We start from the raw sequence: 27,463 nt of genomic DNA, 5'->3' as shown, positions 1-27,463 counted from the left end.
ACAAACAGTTTGGAGCGGTGTAAAATGATTTGTGATGGCCAAAACATTGTAAACATTGTGGTATAAAATATGACTGTTTGTATCATCCCTTTGCCTGCTAAAACAATATTAAATTAATGGTTTTCTTTACGTTTGCCTTGAAGGATCTGGCCGAGGATTGCTGTAAGGAAGAGGGGAGGGCATGTTGGTGAGTATTACGATATTGGCTACCTCTCTCTCTCTCTCTCTCTCTCTCTCACACACACACAAACACACACACACACACACACACACACCCTCAACACTACTGAAGTCCCTACATCTCACCATGTCTGGGGTATCTCTGGTTTATGTTTTCATCTGAAGGTACTGCCTCCCTCCTTTGGTCTGTGTGAAACAAAAACAAAAGACTACAGCTTGGTCTCCATTCCTCCCACTTTCTCCTTAGCTCTCCCTCCTTTTCTTTCTGTAGGATTCTCTGATACGTGATTTTTTTGTTTATGTGTGTTAACCTGAAACTTAGTCTCTGTACAGTCTGTGAGAGAGAGAAAGAGAGAGAGAGAGGCTTTAGAGCAGCTCTTAAGGTAATCGGACTCATCTGTGGACAGATGCCAAAACGGAAGCCATCTGCTGTTTTATATAATCGATTAAATTTTAATCTGAGCTTTTTTTATGGACTCACATCTCTGAGAAAACAGGGCTAGTAAGATGAGCTTGTGCATCTTTGTCAAGAACCAAATCCCTTCCCATTCTCTCTCATTCTTTTCCTCCCTCACATCCTCAAGGGGTGCATGACGAATGAAATGAGATCATGTTTGTGGTCTCCTCACTGACATCATCTCAGTGGTGAGTCCTTTGTTGGGAGAGAAAAAAAAAACCTATCATCCACGGCTTGCTGCTTTGTTCGTGATTCCAGGCATTCGAAGAGCTGAAGAGTCCATGTTGTTTTTGATCGTTCTGGCATGATAGAAGATAGAGGTAACATCCAGCTTAAGATTCTTCAGAGAGAGTATAAAACAAATGAAAAAGCATTCAGGAGCATTCAGATGTCGAGAGATGAATGACACATTGGAAGAAGAAAATGATCATCATGGATTGGTTGTTGATTGTGAATTTTACTTCACCCTGAGTGTTGTGACGGCCATCAGGTCTTAAGTATTACTGAAAGAGAAAAAGAGGTGTTTAAATAATGAAGCATACTGAATTTTGATCAAAACACCTACTTCAAACATGGTACAAATACAAACAATTCAATAGAAAATAATTAAAATATAACAAATCTCAAACTCCAAAGCCGGCTTTCTGTTGTTTAGTCTATTTTATAATTAAAGCATATGTAGTTGTAGACTGATTTCCAAAATTTCAAAAATAAAACAGGATACAAAGTGAAATACAGTAACATTAAATATTTTGGGTTCAGTTTTGGTAACAAAAAAAATCTATTTATTCAGAAAGGACCAATTAAGTTGATCAAAAGTCACAGCAAATACATTGACAGTGTTACAAAAAAATTTTCTATTCCACATAAATACTGTTCTGTTCTATACTTGACATTGACCCAAATCACAAAGTCAGCTCTAGCTCATGCTCTGGCCTCAAGGGAAGGATACTTACCACCCCAGTTGATGACGATAGTGATAACAATGATGATGATCCCACCCACTAATGACACGATGGACATGATTTTTGCATTCTGGCCAAGACGACGTGCACCATCCACATTGCCCTGCTGCAGACTGTTTCGAGACTGACAGTAAAAAGAGAAGTTGAATGAAAAGGGGAAAAATATACATGGAGAATATATTAAACAAAATTCCATCATCACAGGAAGGAATTATGCAAAATACAGTTTCTAGGATTTACTCATCAGAAACTGTATCCAGCAATCATCCCCCCCCCCCCCCCTCGTGGACACACGATCACACACCATGACTGAGAAGGTCAAGCCAACTGCGTTAATGGGCCAGACAGGACAGAGGCAGGCCAGAATAGCCCATACGAGATAATCGTTGGGTTTGGATCCGTCTCCGACGTCAGTGGCCGCGCTGGGCTGTCTGGTGAGTGACGGTCGAGGTGACCCCGCGTGACTCACTGACCCGGAGCGGCTGCTCAGCCTGGCTCGCCCATTTGCGTGCTGCTGACGAGGAGGAGAAGAAGCTGTCGGAGACATCTGGATAGGACCAGGGCAAACACCATTACCTGGAGTGATGTGAAAGAGAGAAACACGTGAGAGAGTGAGACAATAGGTGGATGCATAAGTCTACCTTTCAGACTGTCTGTTTTTAAAAGAAGTGATTATTATTTTTGTTCTAAAGCAGCCCCCCCCCCCAATAAAATGGTTAAATTGCCCTCCCAACATTTGAAATTATTGCACTTCTCCGCTTCTCCATTATGCAGTGCTCTGTTTGTTACAGGATGCCTAAAAGGTTTAAAAGATGCATTTTTAGGTTGGTCTGCCACAGTGGTCAAAATCAAATCAAAGCTGGCATGTAGCATCAGTTTTCACATAAGAGTGTACGATAAATCATTTAATATTTGACAGCTGTTTTACAGCAGAAATGTTAAACGACCAACAGTAATATCCAGCAATGCAAACTACAATCAAACTTTTTTTTTCTTAAATATTGCTGCTTTGATTTGAAGACATGGTATAATTTACATGATTCAAGTAATTCCTAACTGAATGTAATGAGACAAAAAAAGTTTAGCATTTTCGGCATATTGGGCGTACAAAAAAAAGAGTGAATGTGTGTATATTTTAAAATACTATTTGTAAATAGTTCAAAATGATTACTTGAAATGCTAAAATTAGACCTAACATTTCCTTCACCATTTCATTCCTTTCTACTTCAAAAAAAAAAAAAAAAAAAAAAGGTGCACTCCAGTGTTAAAGAGTCAGGGCGTGGTTACGGTCGTGTTCTAAAGGCAACATCTCTTGCTCAGTATCTACTGGCAGAAGAGAACCGCATCTGACTCATCTACTTGTTGAGAAAAACAGACAAGAAAAGCAAGTGGGGGATGGTACAAAATCTGAGAAGAAAAGGGAGTGAAATTATAGTGAGGCTGTAAATCATTTTGTATCAGTCTCAAAGAATAAAAAAAAATGTAGGACTAAGGTGATCATTAAATATCACCTTATATTAATGATCACCTTATATTTCCTACTGAACAGGGAGTAAGGGGTTTCATAACAAAGGGCTACAAGATTTGGACCTAACACCACAAAACTCAAATTTTGTTGCCACGGGGCCTTTAAATGACAGGAAGTGACAGATGATATGAGCAGGTCCTGATCTGCTACCTTAAATGTAAAATTGAAATAAATGTATTTGCAAATTTACAAATGTATATTTTATAATCAAATAAATGCAAGTAATATTTAAATAGTTTTTTACTTGTTTCCATCTTCTCGTCGATGATTGTCAGGTGTACACTGGGTGGGTCATCCTGAGAGGGGGCGGGGTCTGCAGCAGGAGTAGGTGTTGTGGCGGTGGGTGGGGCTTGTTGCTCGTTCTTGATTGGCTGTGAGGTGTTGCCGGTGAGGTCAGACTCTGTGCCTGGTTGCTGATTGATCTCTTGCTCTGATTGTTGCTGCTGTTGTTCTTCCTCCACTGCACCAGGTGCAGCAGTGGGAATGCTGGCATCAGCATTCGCAATCACATCCATTCCCAAGATGTTTATGACAACTGATGTGTGGCAAAATCAAAGCTTATACGTCCGTATAAATTTTGAATTTATGATTTGTTGAGAACTGTTGGGTAAAAATCAATGAAAACATTTAAGGCATTATATAAACTGCACATATAAGAAATCAATATTGCAATATTTAAGAACTTAATACTTGTATTTAGCAAGGATGCATGAAACTGATCAAAAGTGACAATAAAGAATTTTTTATATAATTATAAAAAGTTTATTTAAAAAAAAATGCTGTTCTTTTAAACTTTACATTCATCAAAAAATCCTGACAAATGTTTCACGGTTTACTCAAAAATATCAAGTAGCACAATGGTCTTGTCTATAACAAATGATTTCTGAAGGATCATGTGACACTAAAGACAGCAGTAATGATGCTGAAACTTCAGCTTTACCATCACTGGAATAAGTACATATTAAAATATATTAAAATAGAAAACAGTTATTTAAAATGGTTATGATATTTCACATTATTGCAGTTTTACTGTATTTCTATTAAAAAAAAATAAAAAACTAAAAAGAATCCTACTTACCCCAAACTTACATCTTAAAATTACCTTCTGGAAATGTTACTATGCAGTTGCACTTTACACGTTAAAACGAACACTTGCGATTTTTTTCATAAAACCTTGTACCTTTATGTATCTACTTAAAAGGTCAAGTAATTTCTACATCAAATAGAATTGAAGAAAAACTTTTTTTTGTTTTCAAACCAGCTTCCCAAAAACCCTTTCTATCACTGGTATGAAATACAGTCCCACAATAAACTTTGAACAAACTTATTTTGATATTTAAAACATACAAATATCAGTGTTTTACTGCTGCACATTAAACTGGAAAAGGAAAACCAACACAAAATCTATATTAAGTTGCAAAAAGTTAAAAAAAACTCCATAAATGACCAAGGTATGGTAAATTATTATGTCATGTGATTCCAAAAGGGACTGTTTTTTTCACAACCCAGAATGCACTTGTTAACCTGCCTACATTTAATCTCCCTCAGAGCAGGAATCTGTCCTGAGACCCTGGGACAAATATGAAACACAAAGCCATGCACCACAACCAGTTTTATTTGTGTGCTATCATCAATTTGCCTCCTCCGATCTGAAAGATAACAGATTTTCATGGGAGAGCTACAACCATTAAAGCTGGACTGCCTAAAACTATGCAAAATGTTGTATGGTCTTAAAAACTAGATCCAAAATCCTAGAAAAAACACCTTTTCGAATATAGAAGGAAACCAACAAAAGACCCTAATCATATGCATCATATTCAGAAACAAACATATTCATTACATTGTTCTTTAAAGTCAACAGGAGCACCAGATACCTACATCTGTGAGAAAACAAAGGGCATCAAATGACACACCCATATCTGCAACAAAACATTTTATGTTTTATGACAATACATAGTGACTGCCTCGTGCGCCATGCTGCGTTTAACATAACCCTCAAATCAATTAGATAATCAATCTCGCATCAATTACTTTTCCTTTTCACCTGTCTCGCTCTTTGAAATTCAAAGCGATACCAGTGTAGAGATGAGGACACACGGGACACGCACCCACGGGTCTTCTGTACGCGTGCCAAATGGCTATATCATAATTCAGTAAGAATAAAGGTTATAGAGCACATAGAGAGCAGTGCACGCACACCCATACATACATATATACAAACATACTGAATACAGCAGTAGGAAAAGTGACACACCCACAGCACCCGAGCAACGACTGATGCACTGATGCGAGAATCAAAATGCCCTTAATAGATTAGGAGCATGCAGATCGAATGTGAACTCACCGTGATCTAATGCAAAATGACAGCAAAAATCATTATAATCTTTCTCATTTTGAATTTCAATAAACAGTAGCACATGAAAGTTCAGGTGGTGCTACAGAATTAAGATTAAAATACGCCTCGCTTTATGCTACCATATAGTAGTGTGTATCGGTATAAAAACGTGGGGTAAAATCTGTCGGCATATGATCCACTGCGTTTGTGACTAGCTGTTCTCTCTCACTGTGTGAAACTGTGCGAGCGTGTGCGCGTTCTCGACTCTGGCGTGTGCGTGTTTTCCTTTTTCTTTTCTTTTTTTTTTTTTTGGTGGTTTACTAGAAGAGAGAAAGCTTTGGATAGTTGTAGGGATCTTGACTCAGTAACTCGAATCTTTTGAGTCGGTTGAATAAAACGATTCATTCATTTGTTTAGTTCAGTGTTCCTTTCTGCTTTGTTGAACAACAAGAAAACGACGGATCTGCTTTGATGGATAAACAATGCTGAGATCATTTTAAAGAATGATAAGTTTTGTTCAGTTTTGTTGTTGTTAAGTCATGCATATATATATATATATATATATATATATATATATATATATATATATATATATATATATATATATATATATATATATATATATATATATCCATGCATATGGAATTATATTCATCATGAAAAGTGTTTTACAGATAAATCTGAATTTAATGATTAATTTTGTACAAAAACTATTTTCTAAGCAAAGATGCCAAAGAAGAGATGGTTAAGAAAGACTGGGCTGTGATCTGAACCGTAGGGCAGGAGGAAACTTCATACCTGAGGGTGAAGAGAGAGAAGCTGAGCTACATCTGTGAGATCACAGCAACTGTTGAATTCAGTTGTTACCAGCACCTGTTTGAGCTGGGCTACACCCGTGGGGATGAAGACACCAATCGAGGTGTTTGTGGAAATCATGTTTTCCTCTGGTATCACTGCACAAAGCTCTCACTGCTCTTAACATATCCATCTCCCTCCAGGAACAGACAAAGCTTCAGTCTCACCTCAGTGTGGATCTCACTGAAGGAACCCGTGGAAAAATGTCTACACGTGGTACATAAACGAAGGGTGTGAATCCCAGATCCAAGCCATGGTTCTGCTGATCAACTATGAGCCTTGGAATTCTTATAAGACATTTGCCATCAACTTGAATCTGAATAAGGGCTGGATTATACATGGCATACAAGTAAAAACACACAAATCTATGCCATCAAGGTATTTTCAGTAAAATAGCTTACTATATAAGCACAATTTCACTCTTTAAAGCATATTGTGGCCATGCTTTTGTAAATCACTCAACCTCACACATTTCATTTGGCTTTTGTGTTTATGTTATAATGCATCATGAAATAAAACTGACTTTAACCACAGTGATTGCTTTGGTGAGATTTATGGACTTTTGGACCCGTCATTGGGATATACAGTGCGCTCCATACGTATTGGAACAGTAAAGACAAAATTGTTCTGTTTGCTGTGGAGTCAAGAAATCTGTAAATATGATTGAAAGATGAACATGAGACAAACTACAGAATGTCACATTTTATTATTGGGTGATTCAACACAAAGATGTTTTACCAGTTAAGAAGATCAGCACTTTTAGAGTTTCATCTCCCTGTCTGATGTGAGCATAAGTATTTTAACAGTTGCCTCTAGCTGGAACGGTCTTTCTACGTGTTCAGCTTTGTCCTGTTGCATTCATTTTTCAGATATTAAAAGCAGGGAATGTGTCTCATCAGTTTTATCCATTGCTTCTGCATTCTAAGTCTTGCATTCGACGATGACAAACACAAGAATCAGGGTATCTTCCGTCCATTCCAAATCCGTTTTAAATTAAAAAACAGAAAACGAAAAACTCAAGAGGATTCAAGTGAGAGAACATGTATTAAATAACGAGAAATGTAAAAATGGCTCGTTTATTCGTTATTCCATCTAGGTTAACAAACGGAAAATGAGTTTTTGACTTGTCGTTTTGGGTTTAAAAAACGTCTTATGGCTTCAATATTTCATTCGCACTTGTGGGCGGAGCTGAAACGCTCCTTTCATCTGATTGGTCGGATCGCTCCGCCTTCAACTCGGGCTCCTCAGTCTTTCAGAATAAGAGTCATACAAGAGCAATATCTGAAACCAGATGTAGACACATAATTCGCGTTGTTGCGACCAGTGATGGGAATAACGGCGTTATAAATAACGGCGTTACTAACGGCATTACTTTTTCCAGTAACGAGTAATCTAATTGATTACTCTTCTCATCTTAATAACGCCGTTACCGTTACTGCCAAAAAATGCGGCGCGTTACTATAACTGATGATGAAGCTGTTTTTTTTTTTTTCATCAGACCAACTAGATCTCTGAGCGAGAGGCAAATACTTTTTTTTACTGTTCTTCCTTGGTTAGTGGGCAGAGCACGAGACAAGCGCATAAATGCTGACGATTGGCTGAGGTAGAGTAAAATTTCATTGTAAGCCAATCAGAGGTAGAGTTGGGCGGGTGTTCGAAAGCACGCATAGTAGTGATGGGAATTCGGCTCTTTTGACTCAGCTCACTGAAAAGAGCCGGCTCTTTGGCTCACAAACGGCTCTTTAAATGACTTTGACTATAATATTTAAATTTTTATTACATAATTATTTAATTTCTATAGGCTAAATTTGAAAAAATAGAGTTGGCTCTTCAGATATGCGAGCCAGCTCCCGAAGTTCAACTAAAAAAGCCGGCTCTTAGAGTCGGCTCATTCGCGAATCGCGAACGACTCATCAAAAGCTCATTCGCGAACGAGTCGATCCATCATCACTAACGCTCATTCGCGAACGACCCATCATCGGACAGGACAGGACACACAACGAACAACACAAGCCAGTCAGTCAACGAGAGACAGGTATGGCGACGAGCCCAAATAATCCAAAAGTAGCCTTCTCTAAATAGAAGTATATACATTACTTTTTCCTTCAAGAAATTAAAGAAACAATAAAAGGAAATATCAAAAGTTCCCAAAAATCTATCGTGTTATTTGCATTGATCCACTATATAAACATAATATCTACATACATGCCATTTGATTGGAGGCTAGTCTCACTTTGTCCCACAGCAACTTTTTTTTTTAGATGTGTGTACAATGTTTCATGTTTCTGTTAATAATGTATTGTATTAAGTGTCCATTTCATTATAATATTCAGATTTATCATAAATAATTGAACATGCACATGTATTTTAAGTTCCTTTAAAGAGGGGTAGAGGTGGGGTCACGTTTGAGCATTTAAAATTTAATTTTACTTGAAAGTAACGCAATAGTTACTTTCTTAAGTAACTAGTTACTTTAAAAATTTGTAACTGAGTTACTAATTTAGTTACTTTTTGGAAGAAGTAACTAGTAACTGTAACTAATTACTTTTTAAAAGTAACTTGCCCAACACTGGTTGCGACTTCCAAGTCACCCATTTAAATTATTTCTAGGTTATAGTATTGTATGAATATTGTCCCACTGTAAATACAGTGCAAATAGTTCTGTCTCCTGGGATAAAAGTGAAGTGGAAATAAAATAATAGACTGAACATTTCCATGATAATATGTCTGTAACATTTACCACTCTCATCTTTATAAGTCTAATGGCACTTGGTAGGTGTGTGTGACATTAATAATTAATTGTGGAAATTAATATAGTTACATTTATTAAATAAATTAGAATTATTAGTTTTATTACAGACAAAATTGAATGATGTTTCTCTTTTAGTCTTCTTTGTTGGCCTTGACAACGACTAAAATTTTATTGTTTCACCAAATTCAGCTCAGATCTTCAGACTCGTTTGACTCGTTGCTGTAACTGGTCAGACTTTTTCCTTCTCAAAAAATCCTAGTGACTTTCATTATCTGAGTGATGAAGGTCTTACACTTAAGGTCCACTAGAGGGGAGACAGGATTTCTGTTTAAATGACAGATAAATACATTAATTTCATGTGTACTACCATGAATATGCCATATATGTGTAACACAGGTTCTTCAATGATAGATGGGGTGGTGGGGGGGTATACCTTAGCTCAATGATAGCTGTATAATACAAAACAACATTAACTACTGCAGCTGGTACCAAATAAAAATGATTAAGTTTTGGAAAACTGCAAGTCAAATGTACTTGCACAAATGACTTGCTGTTACATAATACCCCATATGCGTTGTTGGGGACGTTTTCGTCCACTAGGGGGTAAAGTTGAGTCTTATTTTGGCCACAACTTTCTCTGTGTTGCAGCTAATGGAATGATTGGTGACAAATCTTATTTTGACACTTATTTTGGGAAAATGCTTGAAATTTTTCAAAAACTCAACAGTATACTGTGGGTAAATTCACTACCCTTTTGTTATGTTTGGGATGAAAACACCCACTAAATTAAAATGCTGTAATAATGTCTCAGATAAAGATTTTTTTTTTGCATAAATCTATTAATCACCCTCAGTCCTCAAAACTACCAAATGTTTAAAAAGAAAATCCAAGATTTTAACTCTTTAATTACCAAGTTCATAAATTATGTCACTGATTTGGGAAGAAAAAACACACACAAAATGACATATTTTCAATATAAACAGTAATTGTGGACTGGATATTTTTTTTTTTTACCTTTTATGACAGTCTTGGGCATGTCAAAGATTAGTAACTGTAGATTAAATTTGATGTATTGTTAGTTTTGTGCAGCATTAGATTTTAATTTTTTCTCCCTCATTTATTGTTGGTGGCTGTTTTTGTACCATTGACTTCCATTATAACGACATTTTTTGATTGCAAAGCCATGACACCATATAATCATGCACTCTTGATTGTTGGTGGTTTTCCCTGTTGGGAAGAGGTAACATTTGTTATTTTTACAGTTGATCACTAGGTGGGACCATTAACCCTTTAGGCCTGTGCAAAAAAAGGCTTAGTTTCTGGCCTGTATATAGAGTTATATGGAGTTTAACAGCAAATTATAGTGTGTGTGTGTGTGTGTGTGTGTTTGAGAGAGAGAGAGAGAGAGTGTGGGAGAGACCTTTGTTTACTTACCTTGATGTATCTGAAAAAATCCAAATATGCACCTCATGCTCTCAGAACTACATGGACTAAACAATAAAAAAAAGAAGTGTGTTTATGCACCTGCTGACTTTTGATGGTGAAAAGAACGGAGGGCCTATGTGTGAAATACTTGTCTTTTCTTGATGGTGAAGCCAGTTTAAAACCTTTAAATCTTATAAAAAAAGCTACTTTGAACATAATTGATTATGGACCAAAATGCAATACCAACTTCAAATAAGCAGCAACTCGCTGGAGGGGTCAAGCTGCATAATCATTTCTAAAACTCTGGTTCAAGTCAAGCCCTTTCTCGTATTGCTTGCTGCTCTTCTCACCATCAAATGACCAGAAGGATGGCATGCAAGTGTTTAAATCCATGTACTGTTTTTAGTCTATACTTATCACCACCATTAAAAGGCAGCAGGTGCATAAATACACTTTTGTTTACTCCATGTAGTTCTGAGAGCTGAGGTGTACATTTAGATTTTCTCAAATACATCAAGGTAAGTGCGCAAAAGTCTCTCTCTCTCTCTCTCCTACACACATACACACAATATAATTTGCTGTTATACTCCACATAACTCTATATACAAGTCAGAAACTAAGCTTTTTTTTGCACAGGCCTATCTAAAGGGTTGATGGTCCCACCTAGTGATCAACTGTAAAAAATAACAAATTTTACCTCTTCCCAACAGGGAAAACCACAAACAATCAAGAATGCATGATTATGTTTCATGGCTTTGCAATCAAAAATGTAATTATAATGGAAGTCAGTGAAAAAAAAACATCCACCAACAATAAATTAGGGGAAATTTTTTTATCTAATGCTTATAGCAGTTTAATTGAGTGAATGTTTTCATCCCGAACATAACGAAAGGGTAGTGAATTTGAACAATGCACAAGGGATACATAATAATTTTTATTTGGCACCAGCCGCAATTAATGTTGACAGCTAGCAGGAGTGTGGTGGGGTGCGATGTCTGTTTTGACCAATGGATGGAGACCTCAAGGCAGTGGCCTAAATGCTTATCTGAAGATTTGTCTTTATAGATTACAGTTTACATTGTACTTACTGAAGTACACCTCTGCATGCAGACACCCAACTGTACAAATTCATTTATAGATTTAAAAACCAGTCCTGAACCGGGAGAACCATGTTCTGCAGAGTTCGGTTCCAACACACTTGCTTGGACATTGCTACTGATCCTGAAGACCTTGCTTAGCTTAGGTGTGTTTATTTGGGGTAGCTAAACTTTGCAGGACACTGGCCGTCCAAGAGGAGGACAGAGAGTCCTGACATTAGCATTTACATTCAGTGCATGTGATTTATCAACACTGAGTACATCTTAAAATGTACAGCTCATGAAAAATAAAAGTTCTAGATGGACAAACATTAAATGCATAAACCAGTGTGAATAAAAAATATATTAAAATACATTTGGAGGTAGGTTGAAAAAGCCAGAATGGGAAGTTTTAAGTACAGCTTGAAGTGTGAAGTTTATTCGTGTACACAGATATGGCATATTCATGGTAGTACACATGAAATTAATGTATTTATTTGCCATTTTACGTAAATAGAAATCCTGTCTCCCCCTCTATTGGACATTAAGTGTAAGACCTTCATTGCTCAGATAATGAAAGTCACTAGGATTTTTTGAGAAGGAAATTTGGTGAAACATTAAAATTTTAGTCGTTGTCAATTACTCTCATAATAAATGATAATAATGTTCAAATATATGTTGGCTTTCTCAAGGCCAACAAAGAAGACTAAAAGAAAAACCATTCAATTTAGTATGTAATAAAACGAATATTACTAATTTATTTCATAAATTTAACTATAGTAATTTTCCCAATTAATTATTAATGTCACACACACACCTACCTATTGCCTTTTGACTTAAAAAATTAGAGTGGTAAATGTTACAGACATATTATCATGGAACTGTTCAGTCTATTATTGATTTTTATTTCCTCTTCACTTTTATCCAAGGAGACAAAACTATTCGCACTGTATTTACAGTGGGACAATATTCATACAATACTATAACCTAGAAATAGTTTAAAGGCGTGACTTGCAAGTCACAGCAGCACGAATTATGTGCGCAGCAACATCTGACTCAAATATTATGTTAATTAACTGTGAGCGGTGGTTTCAGACATTACTCTTATAAGACTCTTATTCTGAAAGAATGTAAGCTCGAGTTGAAGGCGGAGCGATCCGACCAATCAGATGAAAGGAGCGTTTCAGCTCCGCCCACAAGTGCGAATGAAATATTGAAGCCATAAGCCGTTTTTTAAACCCAAAACGACAAAATGAGAAATCAAGTCAAAAACTCATTTTCCGTTTGTTAACCTAGATGGAATAACGAATAAACGAGCCATTTTTACATGTCTCGTTATTTAATTCATGTTCTCTCACTTGAATCCTATTGAGTTTTTCGTTTTCTGTTTTTTAATTTGAAACGGATTTGGAATGGACGGAAGATACCCTGATTCACAAGCCAGGATGAAGACGAGGAAGCCGACTCTGAAACAAAAGCAAACAATTTGGATGCTAAAAGAAAAGAGGAAGTCAAATAGAACTATAGGAAAAAGAAAGACCATAGAGAAATCAAGAGTTTGGAAACTACTGGTGACACCAGCAACCAATGACGACCTGATCGGCTGAGAAAAACAACAGTAGTTGATGACTCATGTCTGTAAAATCACCAACAACCTCCAGAAAGCTGAGGTGATGCTCTGTCAATCTACTTTTCGCAGGATAATTTGACACAGAATTACAGAAGCTACACAGCAAGATGCAAACCTCTGATCAGCATCAAAAATAGGAAGGCGAGATTCTTCACAAATGTGAGCCAGTAGAGTTTAGGAACGGAGTTGATGGACCGATGAGAAATTAGAAAGCACTTCATATTTGATAAGGACAATGACTCAAAACACCCTGCCAGTTCAGTCAAGGACTTTATCAGGGCAAAGAAATGTCAAGTCTTAGATTCCCAAATCAATCTCCAGAATTGGATGCATTAAATGCTGGAGAAAAGCATTTCAAAGCATAAGAGCAAGAGTCTTGTGCAGTCTCTGGGTTGCAGACTCACTTCTCTGATTACATGTAAGGGATCTGCAAATAAATAGCTTTTTAGCTTTTAAATCTGCCTTAAATTCAACAGTTCCAATACTTATCCTCACATCAAATAGTGGGATGCACTCTAAAAGTGCTGTCCTTTTTATTTGGTAAAACATGTATGTGTCGAAAGACTTAATAATAAAATGTGACATTCTGTAGTTTTTGTCGCATATTCATTTTAATCATATTTTCAAAGGTCTTTACTGTTCCAATACTTATGGAGGGCACTGTATATCTAGCGATATGCTATATATAATCTATACTACGCAGCCCCTCATTACAAATTAATATTTCAGGCTCATATTACTCTTACGCTACAAAACAGATTCAATAGTGATTGTATAAAATCGAATGAATGTGATGTGCATTCCAAAAAAATATCTTGTATGGCATTTTGAAACCGAAGCTTTAGTGAAAAATATATAAATTATTAGTGACCTATACCTTTATTTGGTCATTGATATTAATATATAAGTTTCCACATACTATGGACTAAATCAGTACATAAAACCAATCCATATTCATAACTAAAGGTTGCAGGTGACATGCAAACGTAAAATGCTAAATAAATAAAAATACACGAATTAAAAATATTAAAATAATGAGTGGCTGAATTCAGTAAAACATTTCCATTTTTCTCTTTTCCATGTGCCAATCAGAAATATACACCGTCTTCTCATAAAGGATGTAAGCGCAAAGTAATCGATTGAGTTAACGATTTAATGACTCGCTCGTAATATCGCCACCTGCAGGCGTAACAATCTACAGAGACTTATCAACGCATTAATTTAGTTGAAGATCAAACCAGAGAGTAAAATTAAGAAAATTCACTGCTGCTCTTTATATAGCAGCTTCAACATGTGGCCATATATCTAAATCATCTGAAGCAATCGCAACCTGTATTTATTTACAAATGTCTATAAATAAATGAAGGCGTCAGCAATGCAAAATATTTTATTTGATAGCAGAGTATAGACGCATATTCTAGAAAGCTCTTTTGGTTTAACCGAATCATTTAAGGCACCATAGGCACATTTCAGCATGATACATAAACACAAAGTAAAGTCTTCAAAAGGCATGTGTTAGTAAACCGAAAATATCTGTTACAATGATATGAGCATTAGTTCAACTAATAAACAGGACAGCAAAGGCACTGCTAATGCGTCACTTTCATGGCTTTACTGTATAAGCTATTAAGAATGAAAACTATAGCAGAGTACATCACAGTTTTTATGCATATCATGTGGTATAAGGCCTCTTAATCCTGGTCTCTCCTATTTTTTATTTTTCATCCTGTTCTTTGCCCTGCAGAGCCCCCAGGAGGCCATTGGCAGTAGTAAAGAGATTAATAGGAGAGGAGCCATCCGTAATAAGAGTGGACTTCAGACCTAAAGACTGCAGGAGCTTCACCTGGAAGAAAACATGGTACATGTCAGATAAATGGTTTTATTGGTTATTTAGCCCATTAACAAAATATTAAAACAACAGAATGTACATCCATTCAAAAAGCGATTATAAAACATTTGTTATGCAAATCCTCCATAGAAAGATGTTCATTTACTATCCCCATGCTGACTTACCTGTAGTTCAGGCCCAGCTCGGGCCATTTCCTTCAGGGTTTCGGTGCCCAGGCTCTCCATCAACTGCTTGAAGCGCTGACTCTCAATCCCTGCCAGCTTCTGTTGCTTCTCCACCTCCAGTTGGTCCATCTCCTTCTTGTAAGCCAGCTCCTGCTCACGTGCCTTACACAGACGGGCCAGCTCAGCGTCCTGACACACAGAGGATAGGAAAATGGTCAACATCTAACAGGGCAAGAATAGAAAAAGACAAGAACTAGTTTAGTCTGGATGACATACAGCCTCGATTTTCTGAGCCTCTGCTTTAAGTTTGGCCTCTTCGACTGCTGCCTCTCCCTGTATACGAGCCGCCTCGGCTCTAGATTGTGCCTCAGCCTTCGCTGCTCCTGTACTCTCCACTGCAGCACTAAGATGCACACAAACTTATTATTGACCATGAAAGCATTCAATGTGAAGAGAAACTTAGCACTGGCGCTTGCAGTGAACTCACCTCTGAGCCTCCAGCTCAAGCAGCTCCTTTCTCGCTTTCTCTGCCTCTGCCTGGTCTGTGATCCTTTGCCTCTCCAGGCGACCCCGAGCCTCCTGCTCCAGACGCTCTGCCTCGTGTCTGATAGAAGGGAAGTGAATGTAAATGTGCATGACAGACAAATACATAGGGAAAATTGGGAAAGCTTGTAGAACAACACAAGCTTGAGTCTTCTTTAAAAGGTACACTATGTAACTATTGACACTCTAGCAGAAAAAAAAATCTATTGTATGTCTTGCAAAAAAAAAAAAAAAAAACACTGTAGCTAGAGCTGCATTGCTCTGTTTATGTGCATAACCAGTGTCACGCAGGTACTGGTCTACTCCGCACTGGTTGGCGTCTTGCTCGTCTAACATAGTCATAATATAAACACCTAGTACAGGCATACCATAGTGATTCAGGATAAGACAAAAACACATTTTGGGAGATTCATGTACTCGCTCATTATATCAATATTTAAAAAAAAAAAAAGTTCCATAGTGTATCTTTAGAATAAAACAGTGTAAACCATTGTTTATGTAAATTATAATTCAAGAAAAAAAAAACAATAAAGAGATTGAGCTGAAGTGTTTGGTTTGTACCGTGCAGTAGCCTCCTGTGAATTGGTGGTGATCTCGATGGCTAGTTGTACACTCTTCTGCAGGGCGTCCCGGGTGCGCTGGTCCACCGGCTCAACAGACTGAATGTCCACGCTGCTGATAATCAACCCATTCTGATTGAAGCGCAGGTTGGACCGCACCGCAAGCTTCTCATCAAAACCAAAGACAGCCGAACAGATGATCCTGTTGGAGTTCTGAAAGAGAAATAGATGCACATGGTAAGAGCAGACAAAGACATAAACGATGAACAAGCCTGATCACATCCTAATCAACATCAACTCATTCTTAAAGTCATGTTTTAGGGATATATGCTGTTCTCTTTTACTTAAGCATACAATGACAACAAAGAAACCAAGAGAAACTCAACATCAAAGCTATATTTTAAATAACAAATACAGCTGCAATAGAAAATAAAAAGTTTTCAACACATGTGGACCCAGGTCAAATATAGAATAGATATACGTTTCTGTATATTTAATGAAATGCAGCCTTGGTGAAGGCTGCATTTAATTAATTAAATATACAGTAAAAACTGTAATATTGTGAAATACTATTACAATTTTCAATGTTCAAACTTTGGAACAGTAGTTTAAAGTCTAACTTTGATTGCCGCACTTACAATCATGGCCAAAAGCCAAAGCACTAAACATAAAGGAAAGAGTACGTAGTATCCGAGCAATAAAACTCTAAAGGTGCGTCACATACCTTGTGGAAATCGTCAAACTGCACTGAGGCCACTGCTCCTCTGATTCTGGAAGCGATGGCTTTACATGCATCACCCACAAAGTCTGGCACAGAGAACAGAGCCGTAGCCCTGGCCGCTTCAACAGGCTGTTTGATATCAAAGTGCCTGACATGGAGAAAGAAAACAGTTCACTCCTCACATCAGCTTAATGATATTGATTATTTGCACTTCGTTATTAATCGGAGACATATCTAATAAGGCGTTAGAGCATACGAACACAACGTACCAGTTGTACGAGAGCTGCAGCTGCAAGCGAGCGTGATCGGCTGTCTCGATGGTGATGATGTCGGTGCAAAAGTCTGGGCCAAGCAGGAGACAAATGGTTTTGATGACATTGGGACGTTTGGGTTTGTCTCCAGAAAGGGAAAGAACTGTAAACTGCTCATCAGGACCCAACATGACCATTTCAGGTCCAAACACCACCCTGTGAGAGAAACCGAATGAGAAAGAGAGAGGCATTTGCCCAAATGATCAAAAATTTAATTCCACAGAACTTAAATATTAACATAAGTGGTGACTGTCACTCAAACTAGCATCACTATATCACCTGGCCTTCTTCTCTCTGTAGTCATACACCTGAATGGCCGCATTGTGTGGGACACGATAGGACACCACTCTGGTTTTATCTCTCTCAACTTCCCCAAAGTTTGTTCCACGCTCCGAGCGGTCCGCTACTGGGTCACGGGATTGGGACAGAAGATTCTCCACATTGGCTGGAAGCGCTTTCTCCCACAGTTCCTCATCCTGAGTTAGCATGTAGGTCTGGCCAATCACAGCACGCACCTGTGAAACAGACATCACGCCAGTTGAGACATAAAGTTCTTTAACAACAAACTATGTTGTTGGTGTGGTGTTGTCAATATTAATTCAATTAAATCAACCTCCAGTTAAACTGTAGGTCTCCAATAAAAAACACGGGACTGCCTTGTAACTACATTCATTGTTACATTTCCTAAATTTACTAAACTTAAATAAAAGATTAAGGAATTTTTCAACTCAGAATTTTTTGTCATAACATAAAAACACAAGAGTTTTTGACAATTCTCCAAGCCACTCTTTTTTTAAATTATACTGACTAGAGAAAATTAATGAAATGTACTCATGAAATAAATATCATTAATACATCTGTCATTGATATATCTGTATTCTGAAGCCATACGACAGCTTGTGTGTGGAATAATCTGAAATGTTATACAATATTCGTAAAAAAAATCTGTAGCTTATAATCAAATATGATGTCATTAGATGCACACTTTAAAAAAAATTTTGCATGAAAAATAGCTTTACTTTGCACTGAACTCTATACTCTCAAAATGTCCTCTAATTGCCCCCTATATCTACTGTTAAAAGGGTTTAAAAACCCTAAAGTGATTCTGAAAATCATCGAAATTTAAAGAATGCATTTGGTGGATCAATTCTTTATAAACTTCCAATCTTGCCTTTCCAGTTTTGATGTCACGGACGTAAATGCCCTCATTCTCATCCAGTGGGATAGCATCTCGTCTAAGCAGGACCTCTACAGTGGCGGGCGGCACGTATTCGACTGGGCCATGCAGCATCCAACGGTCACCTGGACGACGCTGTATTCCCCTCTTTTTGGCTCGGCTTTCCCCTTCTTCTTCTTCATCTACCTCTTCCTGCTGAAGCAATGAGGAGAGGGGAGGGGGGGTGAAAGAAAGAAGGAGGGAGTAACAATGGCAAACATTAGTGTAAGGCGGGGACGGACTCTGCAGCACAAGTGGCTTACGATCAGACTGTGTGTATAAGCAAAGGTGAATGATAAGAGAAAAAAAATGAAGGGAATGCAAAATATTAAAATCATAATTTAAAAAAAAAAAATGAATGAGGATGGGAATTAAAAGTATTCATAATAGGGAGAGGGGAAGGGAATTAATTAATGAAGGAACTGATTTCCCCCAGAGAGCTCTCAATAGTAAATGACCATTTACTTTCAGACAATAAATTAATTGATTCAGAATCAAGTTCTTACTGTTCACACAATTTATGACAAGGTGATTTATGAGTTTTAAAAGCGATCTTAACACCAACCTAGTTCACAAACACAAAAAAAGTGGGTGAAAAAACACTCCTTGTCTTCAAATATTTTAATAAAAGACAAACATTTCAGGAATGCTGAAAGAGATTTATGAACTATCGGGAACAAGGGGCAATGGCAGCAGCTTGTGAAACCAGTAACGTCTGCACACTCAGGTAAACACACTCTCTATTTGTCTTTTGTTCTCCTTGTTTGAATACTATTTGAATGAATCGGAGCCCTCTTCTTTTTTTTCTATCGCAGGGCGCAGGTGTTCAGGACACCTGTTAAACATTGTATGCCCTCAACCTGCACATCCCGTGACCTTAACAGCTGTTCATACACTTCATTCTGTACTAAATAAGTGATTTTAGTAATTATGTAGGATCAACATGTCCTTTACCCCCTCAGTGTCAATGAAGGCCTCGACAGCACGCAGGACGAGCCCCTCCTCCTCTGACAGCACGTACACGTCCTGAATGCCGTTCTCCAAATGCTCTCCTGGCCTGAGGAAGAACGAACGCTCACCCTGTGAGACGAGGAGACAGACAGAAACACGGGGTAAGGGGTCACATCACATTTACAATGCAAAGATACTTTTAATTAGAAATGTCATATATATTTGTCTGGTTTTAATTTAATTAGAATTCGCTCACCTTCACCACTCTCTTCTGTCCGAGCTGAGGTTTTCCATCAGCCCCCACAGGGTCCAGAATCACACAGTACTGCCTGCTGTTCAGAGTGGTTACGTCCACCACCCCAACAACCTCCTCGGCCACAGAGGGTATGTGAGCCTCTCTGTCTGCCACGGTCACCAGCCACTCTTCTCCAGTGCGCCGCTCTCGGCCCCCGGCGTCACGAAACGGCCGGAGAGCGCGCACATGCAAAGCTTTCTAATGAAGGGGGAATGACAAGCAGGCATTGAGAATTAAGCTTGAGGCAAAATTTAGCTCTGAAGCTGTGACTTCATTAGTGAAGTGCTATTCGTTGACCTTTCTACTGAACCAATTAACCCACCAATCCCTTATTACCCATCTAAATAAAGTGTGAACAGAGAAAAAAAAATAACTTCCTACAGGGAACCATAGGGACAGAAGTGGGTACCTTGTCTGTGAGGATGAAAGCACTGACAATATCCACAACCTCTTCATGAGCTCCAGGCAGATAAGCTCCCACCTTACTGACCTGCCATTCCTCACCTGAACACACACACACACACACACACACACACAATATCAGCCATGTGTATTTGGTTATGCATGCAAAATATGAACAGTCAACCATGCTTGCCTATACAATGATGCGCAATTGGGGCCAAAACAGCTCTGGACCCCACTGACTTCCATCATATGGAAATTTTTTTAAATACCTTTTTTTATGTTCCACTGAAGGATACAAGTCATACAGGCTTGGAACAACATGAGGGTGAGTCATTCATGAAAATGTGAATTTTCTAGGTTGAACTCTCTCACAAACCAGTAACTCTTTGGACTCCACTGCGGTCCAGGCCCTCTTTGCGTGCTCGGAGGCGAATGGCCTGATTCTCTCTGATCACTGTGGCCTTTATGACTTCAAGTACCGCCACCTCCTTCCTGGGAATGTATGTCCCTGCAAAAAATAAAACAATCAGCAGGTTAGACATCTTGCACCTTATGATGTCACCTATGATAATAATAATAATAATAAAGATGCATTATGATAGATGCAATGCACTTTACTGTGATGGTGAGTAACATGCATCTCCCCTTTTCACAATTGACTTTTTTTTTTTCATTCATAGTCTACATGAAAATAAAATTCAGGTCAAGTCAGGTTTATTTTTATTGCGCTTTTACAAAACTAGCTTTATAAATTGTATTTCTATATTGTGTTATGTATCTTTGCTGAGACAGAAAATATAAAGATAAGAAGTAGAACTATTTTTATCAGGCCAGAAAGTTATCCCATAATTCCTGAATAAGTTACTGGTGGACTGATATTTGACCATTATTAACTGCATGTTTCTAGGTTTATCCATGAATGCCTTTCCAGAATATGTTATGTTTGTACATGTAAAATTTAGCTTGGCCTCTGAATTAGCTTTTCTTTTTCAGTTAATTTTACAAATCCGTATTACAAACTGGTTACGTATGTAACAGCTACTTTTCACAACCCAGTCAATTCCTGATGAAGTCCCATCTCACATGTTTGCTCGTTCAACATCCTGTTTCACTGTTTTCTGATTGGGCATCCTGCTGTCATATTATTTTACCGCCTTTTATTTCTCCCTGAACTTCATTATTTTAAACGTTCGTTTGCTTTGAGCAGGTAAACTAGTCCAGGCTGGCACACAAATCTCTGTAAAGCTAATGCTGGTTGTGCAGCAGTGGTACCTGGTCCCTCAAACAGCCACTCGTCTCCTGCTACCCTCTTCTCTCCTCCCTCCTCCTCGAAATCCAGCAGGGCCTGTAGACGCAGGGCTGTGTCCGGGTACACAATCTGCAGTGGCGTCACATCCTGGGAGAGACACACACACATACAAATTATAGTAATATATATAAAAAGAAAATGGTAATGTAATGTAAAATTATAATAATAAGAAGAAATGATAAGAGAAAAGGCATTGGCTGCTGCAAAATGGTGGTTGTTTTGATCTAGTCAACATGAGCTGATGGGAAAAACATAGGCGTGATACAGATTTGACACTTGACCGAGACCACAACCTGCTGAAACCACCCACATGTCTGAGCCTTTCAGCCACAAGCTGCAAAACAACATGATTCTCAAGCATACAATGCACTTCATACCTTTTGAATCTCTTCACCAGGGTAGAGGGGGAAGGGGTCCTGAGTCAGGCGGATCTCCAGGTCAGCATGTCTGAGCTTAGCTTGACCTGACGCATCAAACTGAACCTGACCTTCATCATTACGGGCAACGGGGTTGAGCACAACACAATAGTGCCTGGGCGGCACCATGATCATGCGGACAGGGGCAAACAGAACCCTGAGAGAAAATGGGAGGAAGATTTCAGTTATTCAAATGAGTCGCATAATATTAGCTCACACACGGTCATTAAAAAGTTTGGGCTCAGAACATTTTGTTTTTATAAAGAGTTAGATTTTCTAACGGTTGTATTTTCTTCTTCTTCTACAACACCAACATGTCAGAAAACAAAAACAAAACAGAATTATAGAGTTTTAAAAAGCAGCACCCACTTGTGCCAGTATTATGTTTTACCATATTTTGGTTTAATGTAGTCTGAAGGGAGATGTCTCTTGTCTCTACTAACTTTGCACATCTAGACTACGTCACGATGTGGAAAGATTTAAATAACACTACCCAAATGTCCACACAAAGAAAGAAGGCATCACCTTTGATTCTTGCTGTTGCCACCATGTCATGGAGACGCGGTTTCATTGTGAAAGCATAAATACTTTATTTGGTCTTTTTAAAGAGGACACAAATGGAAATCAGTGGTTAAGTTGTATTTACGACACTGTTCCGGAACAGTTCAACCCAAATATTCAGATGTGTGCAGCACATTTTATGAAGGACTGTTTCCTGATCCTGGGAGAGAATACTTCTGGCTGTTCTGACCCACAGTCTGTAAGTACGTTTACATATTTAAAGGATTTTCCACTGATAATTCAAATGTGAGTTTTGAGCAATAATTCTCTATTCCACTCCTCACACCCCCCTGCTCTGCACATTTTGTATGTTTCTCTTATCGCTTCAGACGTTTGTTCTATTGAACATAAGTGCACTGCGAAGTGGACATCACAGGATATTCCGACATGATTCCAGTTCGAAGCTAATGTACAGTATACGCTCCATTCAGAGTGCACTGAAGTGTGCGAGATGTCAACTTAAATTGTATTTATTTACAGAGGTATATGATGTCACACTTGTCCATGTGTGAAAATGTTGCGCAGCGCAAATCTGAATCAGGTGTATTAACAAGGAGAGACATACAAAATATGCAGAGCAGGGGGGCACGAGGACTGGACTTGAGATCCGCTGGTGTAGAGTAGCGGTTGTTGCTTGTCATTTCTCAGATAACAAATGTAGACATGGTTTATGTTTACGTGGTGCGATGCAACACAACACATAAAAAAAACAGTTTAAGTCATTATAATATGTAATTATGTCCCCACTGGATGCAACAAACGGCTTGTTTGTAATGGGTTTTCTTGGTTTTGTCTTGTGGCACCAGTGTTCTGACCGGGACACACATCACCGTATGTAAAGGGGTGTAACATTTCTGTCACACACTTGAGGCATCCAGCCAATCACAACGCACTGGATAGCTGGCCAATCAGAACAAACTTTGCTTTTCAGAACGATGAGCTTTGTAAAAATGTACCCATTTCAGAAAGGCGGGCCATAGAGGAGAATCAATAATGTACATTATGTGGAAAATAAACACAAAATAATGTTCTCTTACACAACATCATATGACCCCTTGAAGTCAGAACTCTGACCGGGCCATGCAAGGAAATTTACCTTATTCTCCTTCAACTACTCTGTGCTCAGTTCTGCTGTGTGCTTTGGGTCAATGTCATGTTGGAAAGTATATCTCCTTTCCACTGACAATTTGAAGGTTTCCTCAAGAATTTTGAAGTATTTTCCCCCATCTATTTTTCTTCAATCCTGACAAGTGCTCCAGTCCCTGCTGCAGAGAAACCCCCAGAACAGTATCCTACATGTTTTACTGGAGGAACGCTGTTATCTGGACTGTGAGCTGTATTAGATTTCTGTCAGACATTTTGTTTGGTGTTGAGGCCAAATAATTCAGAAACTTTGAGGTGTGTTTTGGCAAAGCTCAGTCGTTACTGCATGAGGCCTTTCTTGAGGAGAGTCTTCTTTCTTACAACCCTCCCATACAAATCACATTTGTGCAGAATCTGTGATATTGTTGTCACTTGCACACAATCACCACTCTTTGTCATAAATTCCTGCAGCTGCTTCAGAGTTGCTGTAGGTCTCTTGGTCGCCTCTCTGAGCAGTTTTCCCTTGGCTCTTTCATTCAGTTTGAAGTGAATTTAAAATATGAATCAAACAGCTAAAACCATAAAACCGAACAAGAAACAAGACTGAATTTAACTCACCAAGACTAAAATAGCTAAACTATAAATAGACCTGAGAAAAGAGATACAATTTCAAGATTGATCTGAATGCAGGTAAAGAAAGGGATAATCTTACAGACTGAGAAAGTGAATTCCACAGCTTTGGGGCTAATACAGAGAAGGCTCCATCAACGTTAGATGTCAAACAGGACAGTTATTAGTTTAAATCTTAATAACCCAAAACATTTTAACTCTTGTATTTGTAAAAATAATTGTAAAAAAGTTGTAGATATAAATATTTCATAACAGCTGTTGTTTGGATTATGGGCAATGGAGGATTGAAAATAGGCTTGATTACACCCCATGTATCCTAGCAACACTCTCTTTCATCACAGCTTAAAATTGGACACACGCCTAAAGTGTAAATGTCCTACATATAATGCCCCAGTTGAGCTACTACAATTTCTTTGTATACATTAAAATCTGTCAAAATGTATGTAGACAAAAGGATAAAACCAGTGGTAACCTGTATTTCAAGGGCTGTTGCATAATACAGTAGTTACCCTGCAGCTTTCTAGGTTACCTCTCATTGTCCTGTCGTATATAGGTGAGAGGGCCGATCTCCACCCTCGCAATGTTGGTGTTCTGATCCAACACATGGATGTAGTGGTGAGGGGGGATCCTGATGATCGAGGCACCGTGCAGCTGATTAGCGTCCATATTTCTTCCAACTGGTACTCTTCACAAAGTCTAATTTGGAGAAATGTAGAGATTAGTTACCAAAAAGGCAGAGATGTAGTGATAATCTGTGCATTCCACTACTTCAGGGTGATGTGATATTATTCCCATGTGAATAAACCTTCACGATGGCTTCCATTCACTCTGCACTACCTTAAAAAGAATAATCTGTCTATGTTAGTTTGTATTTTGCATGAAAAATCCAATAATATAAAGGTCAGCAGTGTTGGCTTTCATGAGCAAACACACCTCAGCTTCTTATCACTTTAGGATGAATTAATGATAGCGTTGCTAAGGGTCAGATGTCGACACCTAGCTCGTTGTCTTCTTAAACTGGGATTGTCGCTGATAAAATGCTGATAAATTCTTGATTTTTACGAGTCGAAATTATAGATTTTAGTTTGGAACAGGACAAATCTGTCAATCATAGATCTTATCACACACAACCACACAATTATTACACCAACATCTAAGTTGCCTAACACTTTTATTGCTTCTCTAACTTAAACTAGTGATATCAGGAACTGTAGTTCGGCTGGCAAATTGAGTGAAAGATAATGTAATTCCAGCAAACACAGAACGTTCCCCTAACGTTAGCTTTAGGTTCTGGGAATGTTAAGAAAACTTTCCTGGCTAACCATAAACAAACTATAAAATAAATAACGTTCTGGGAACCAAAAATTGTAAGCTGGGATGTCATGCAATCTACCTGTACTTCTGTACTACTTGAAGGAGGGGGGGTTATAATTTGGCAGGGAGTCAAAATTGGGCACAACACTGGTTCTGTAATCAGCGGTAAGGGCCGTTTCATAGTCACCGCATCTGTACGCATACGCGTCCCCGAGGCTACGCATCTTTACGCTTCGGCCGCCATTATGCGTCAGTGCGTAGCCAAATGTGTCGTCCTAGTTTTTGATACGCGACGCACCGATTCACGCAATACTATGCGTTGTCGGTGGGGGCGACATTGCAAGTATTGTACATTAATTCAAATATTGTGTTTACAGAAGAAGAAGGTTTGAATACAATGGAGGGCGAAGAGGAAAAATTATGCGAACTTATATGTATTCATCCACATTTATACGATAGTTCATCAGCAACAGAATACACTCCTCTTCAGTTGCCATTGTGATCTGAATATCACGCGACCCAACTCTACTAATATCACCTGACTCTACTACCCCCTGTTGCGTGAGCGGTGTATTGCATACACGCATCACCCGTGACGCTTGCGTTCACTGTTTAGACTATGAAAGGGAGCGCGTTGCTTGCTCGCGTGTCTCGCGTTGACTATGAAACGGCCCTAAATCTCCATCACCTGCACGCTTTCACATGGAGCAGCATAGAGCCGTTGTTCACTGACAAGCTGCGCAAAAACAAAATCATATTGCAGCTTGTTAGTGAACAACGGCTCTGTTACATTAAATATCGCATCCGATTTATCATGCAGCCCTATGGACATCTCCTTTCTCTGGTGTTTATTTATTAATTTGTCATTTACTGCCACACAAATCTCAAAGGATTATTGGATTAGGTGCTACCAGATCATATATGACTATGACATTGTTGCTTTTTGACAAATAATATATTAACTTGAAATGAAGCAAGGTGGACTGCTTACACAGGGCACACACAATTTCCCTCTCCACAGCAACACCTACAAAACAAACGCATTTGTCTCAAATCAATCAATCAAATCTTCCGCATGCTGTGACGTCAAGAGGAGGGCGGGTCACTTTCAAACTGCACCAATCATACTCCTGAAGATGAATGCGGAAATCAAAGATTTACATTAATCTAATCTGTTACTTTAAAAACTGCAGTATCCCATGACAACTGGAAGAACTGGCTAAATGCACTGGTACCTCGACAGAACAGTAAAAGCCTGAGATGAACGAAGTCACACTTTAAACTTCTGTTCATTTGATCAGGTTATGCTCGCGTAAAGATCGTGATCGTTTTAAGTTCATTTGAAGTCTTAAAAGACTGCGACAGTTTTCCACGACTGAAAGCTGCAACGATTGTCTGTGTTTTGCATATGAAAGCAGGCTGTTCCGCGTTGCTTAAATAATGCATCATCCTTCGTGCTACATTCGTTCATCATCATGAGACATTCACAACTAAGCAAGTTAGATGAATGTAGCAGTCCTACGGTAATGGAATATTCGTCTTCCAGTTATTACGAAATGAACAAAACTCACAGGTTCAGAAGAATACGCCCCTTACAGCTGCCAGTCCGATGATGGTCCGTCAGTTTAAAGCGCCTGTCTGAATGCAGTGCGCAGGTTTATAATAACTCTGGCTGGGAGGTGTGTCATGCTCAGGGAAAGGAGGGCCTGGAGTGTGCTTTCCCGGAGCATGAGTCACAAAATCACGTGGCTTACTGTAGCTGCCTAGCTGGGTATAGAAATATAACCTAGATCTTGTTGTATTTCAGCAAATATACTATTTCATTTAAAGGGTGCTGCATTTTTTATTATTATTTTGTACTGATATCTGAGGTTCATTTTAATATAAGCTGTTTTTAGATTAACAAGAAAGTTTTGAGTCCTGATGTTTAGT

The 27,463-nt window shown here is 38.4% G+C and overlaps 2 protein-coding genes across 3 annotated transcripts; both read right to left on the bottom strand.

The window, feature by feature from the left end:
- Positions 1-250: 250 nt before the first annotated feature.
- On the bottom strand, positions 251-5,630 carry LOC113043872 (tumor suppressor candidate 5 homolog). Its single transcript, XM_026203454.1, has 5 exons — positions 5,475-5,630; positions 3,375-3,730; positions 1,907-2,178; positions 1,594-1,726; positions 251-1,140 (listed from the first exon to the last, which is right to left on the bottom strand). The coding sequence occupies exons 2-5, from the start codon at positions 3,643-3,645 to the stop codon at positions 1,124-1,126; spliced, it is 693 nt and encodes a 230-aa protein (XP_026059239.1). The 5' UTR covers positions 3,646-3,730; positions 5,475-5,630; the 3' UTR covers positions 251-1,123.
- An 8,944-nt stretch (positions 5,631-14,574) lies between these two features.
- On the bottom strand, positions 14,575-27,242 carry LOC113043857 (major vault protein). Of its 2 annotated transcripts, none has more exons than XM_026203440.1 (17): positions 27,103-27,242; positions 24,747-24,913; positions 21,905-22,100; positions 21,491-21,614; positions 20,595-20,726; positions 20,223-20,317; positions 19,775-20,011; positions 19,522-19,647; positions 18,523-18,723; positions 17,631-17,866; positions 17,310-17,507; positions 17,044-17,188; positions 16,321-16,532; positions 15,704-15,820; positions 15,493-15,619; positions 15,217-15,405; positions 14,575-15,046 (listed from the first exon to the last, which is right to left on the bottom strand). In XM_026203440.1, the coding sequence occupies exons 2-17, from the start codon at positions 24,881-24,883 to the stop codon at positions 14,918-14,920; spliced, it is 2,601 nt and encodes an 866-aa protein (XP_026059225.1). In that variant the 5' UTR covers positions 24,884-24,913; positions 27,103-27,242; the 3' UTR covers positions 14,575-14,917. The 2 variants fall into 2 exon arrangements, with proteins under 2 accessions (XP_026059225.1, XP_026059230.1); XM_026203445.1 differs by having other exon boundaries at positions 18,523-18,720.
- Between the last annotated feature and the right edge of the window lie 221 nt (positions 27,243-27,463).

The sequence above is a fragment of the Carassius auratus genome, chromosome 3 (genome assembly GCF_003368295.1).
Source record: "Carassius auratus strain Wakin chromosome 3, ASM336829v1, whole genome shotgun sequence".
NCBI lineage: Eukaryota > Metazoa > Chordata > Actinopteri > Cypriniformes > Cyprinidae > Carassius > Carassius auratus.
The sequence above is the reverse complement of the archived record's forward strand: the minus strand, read 5'-3'. Positions and strand labels throughout refer to the sequence as shown.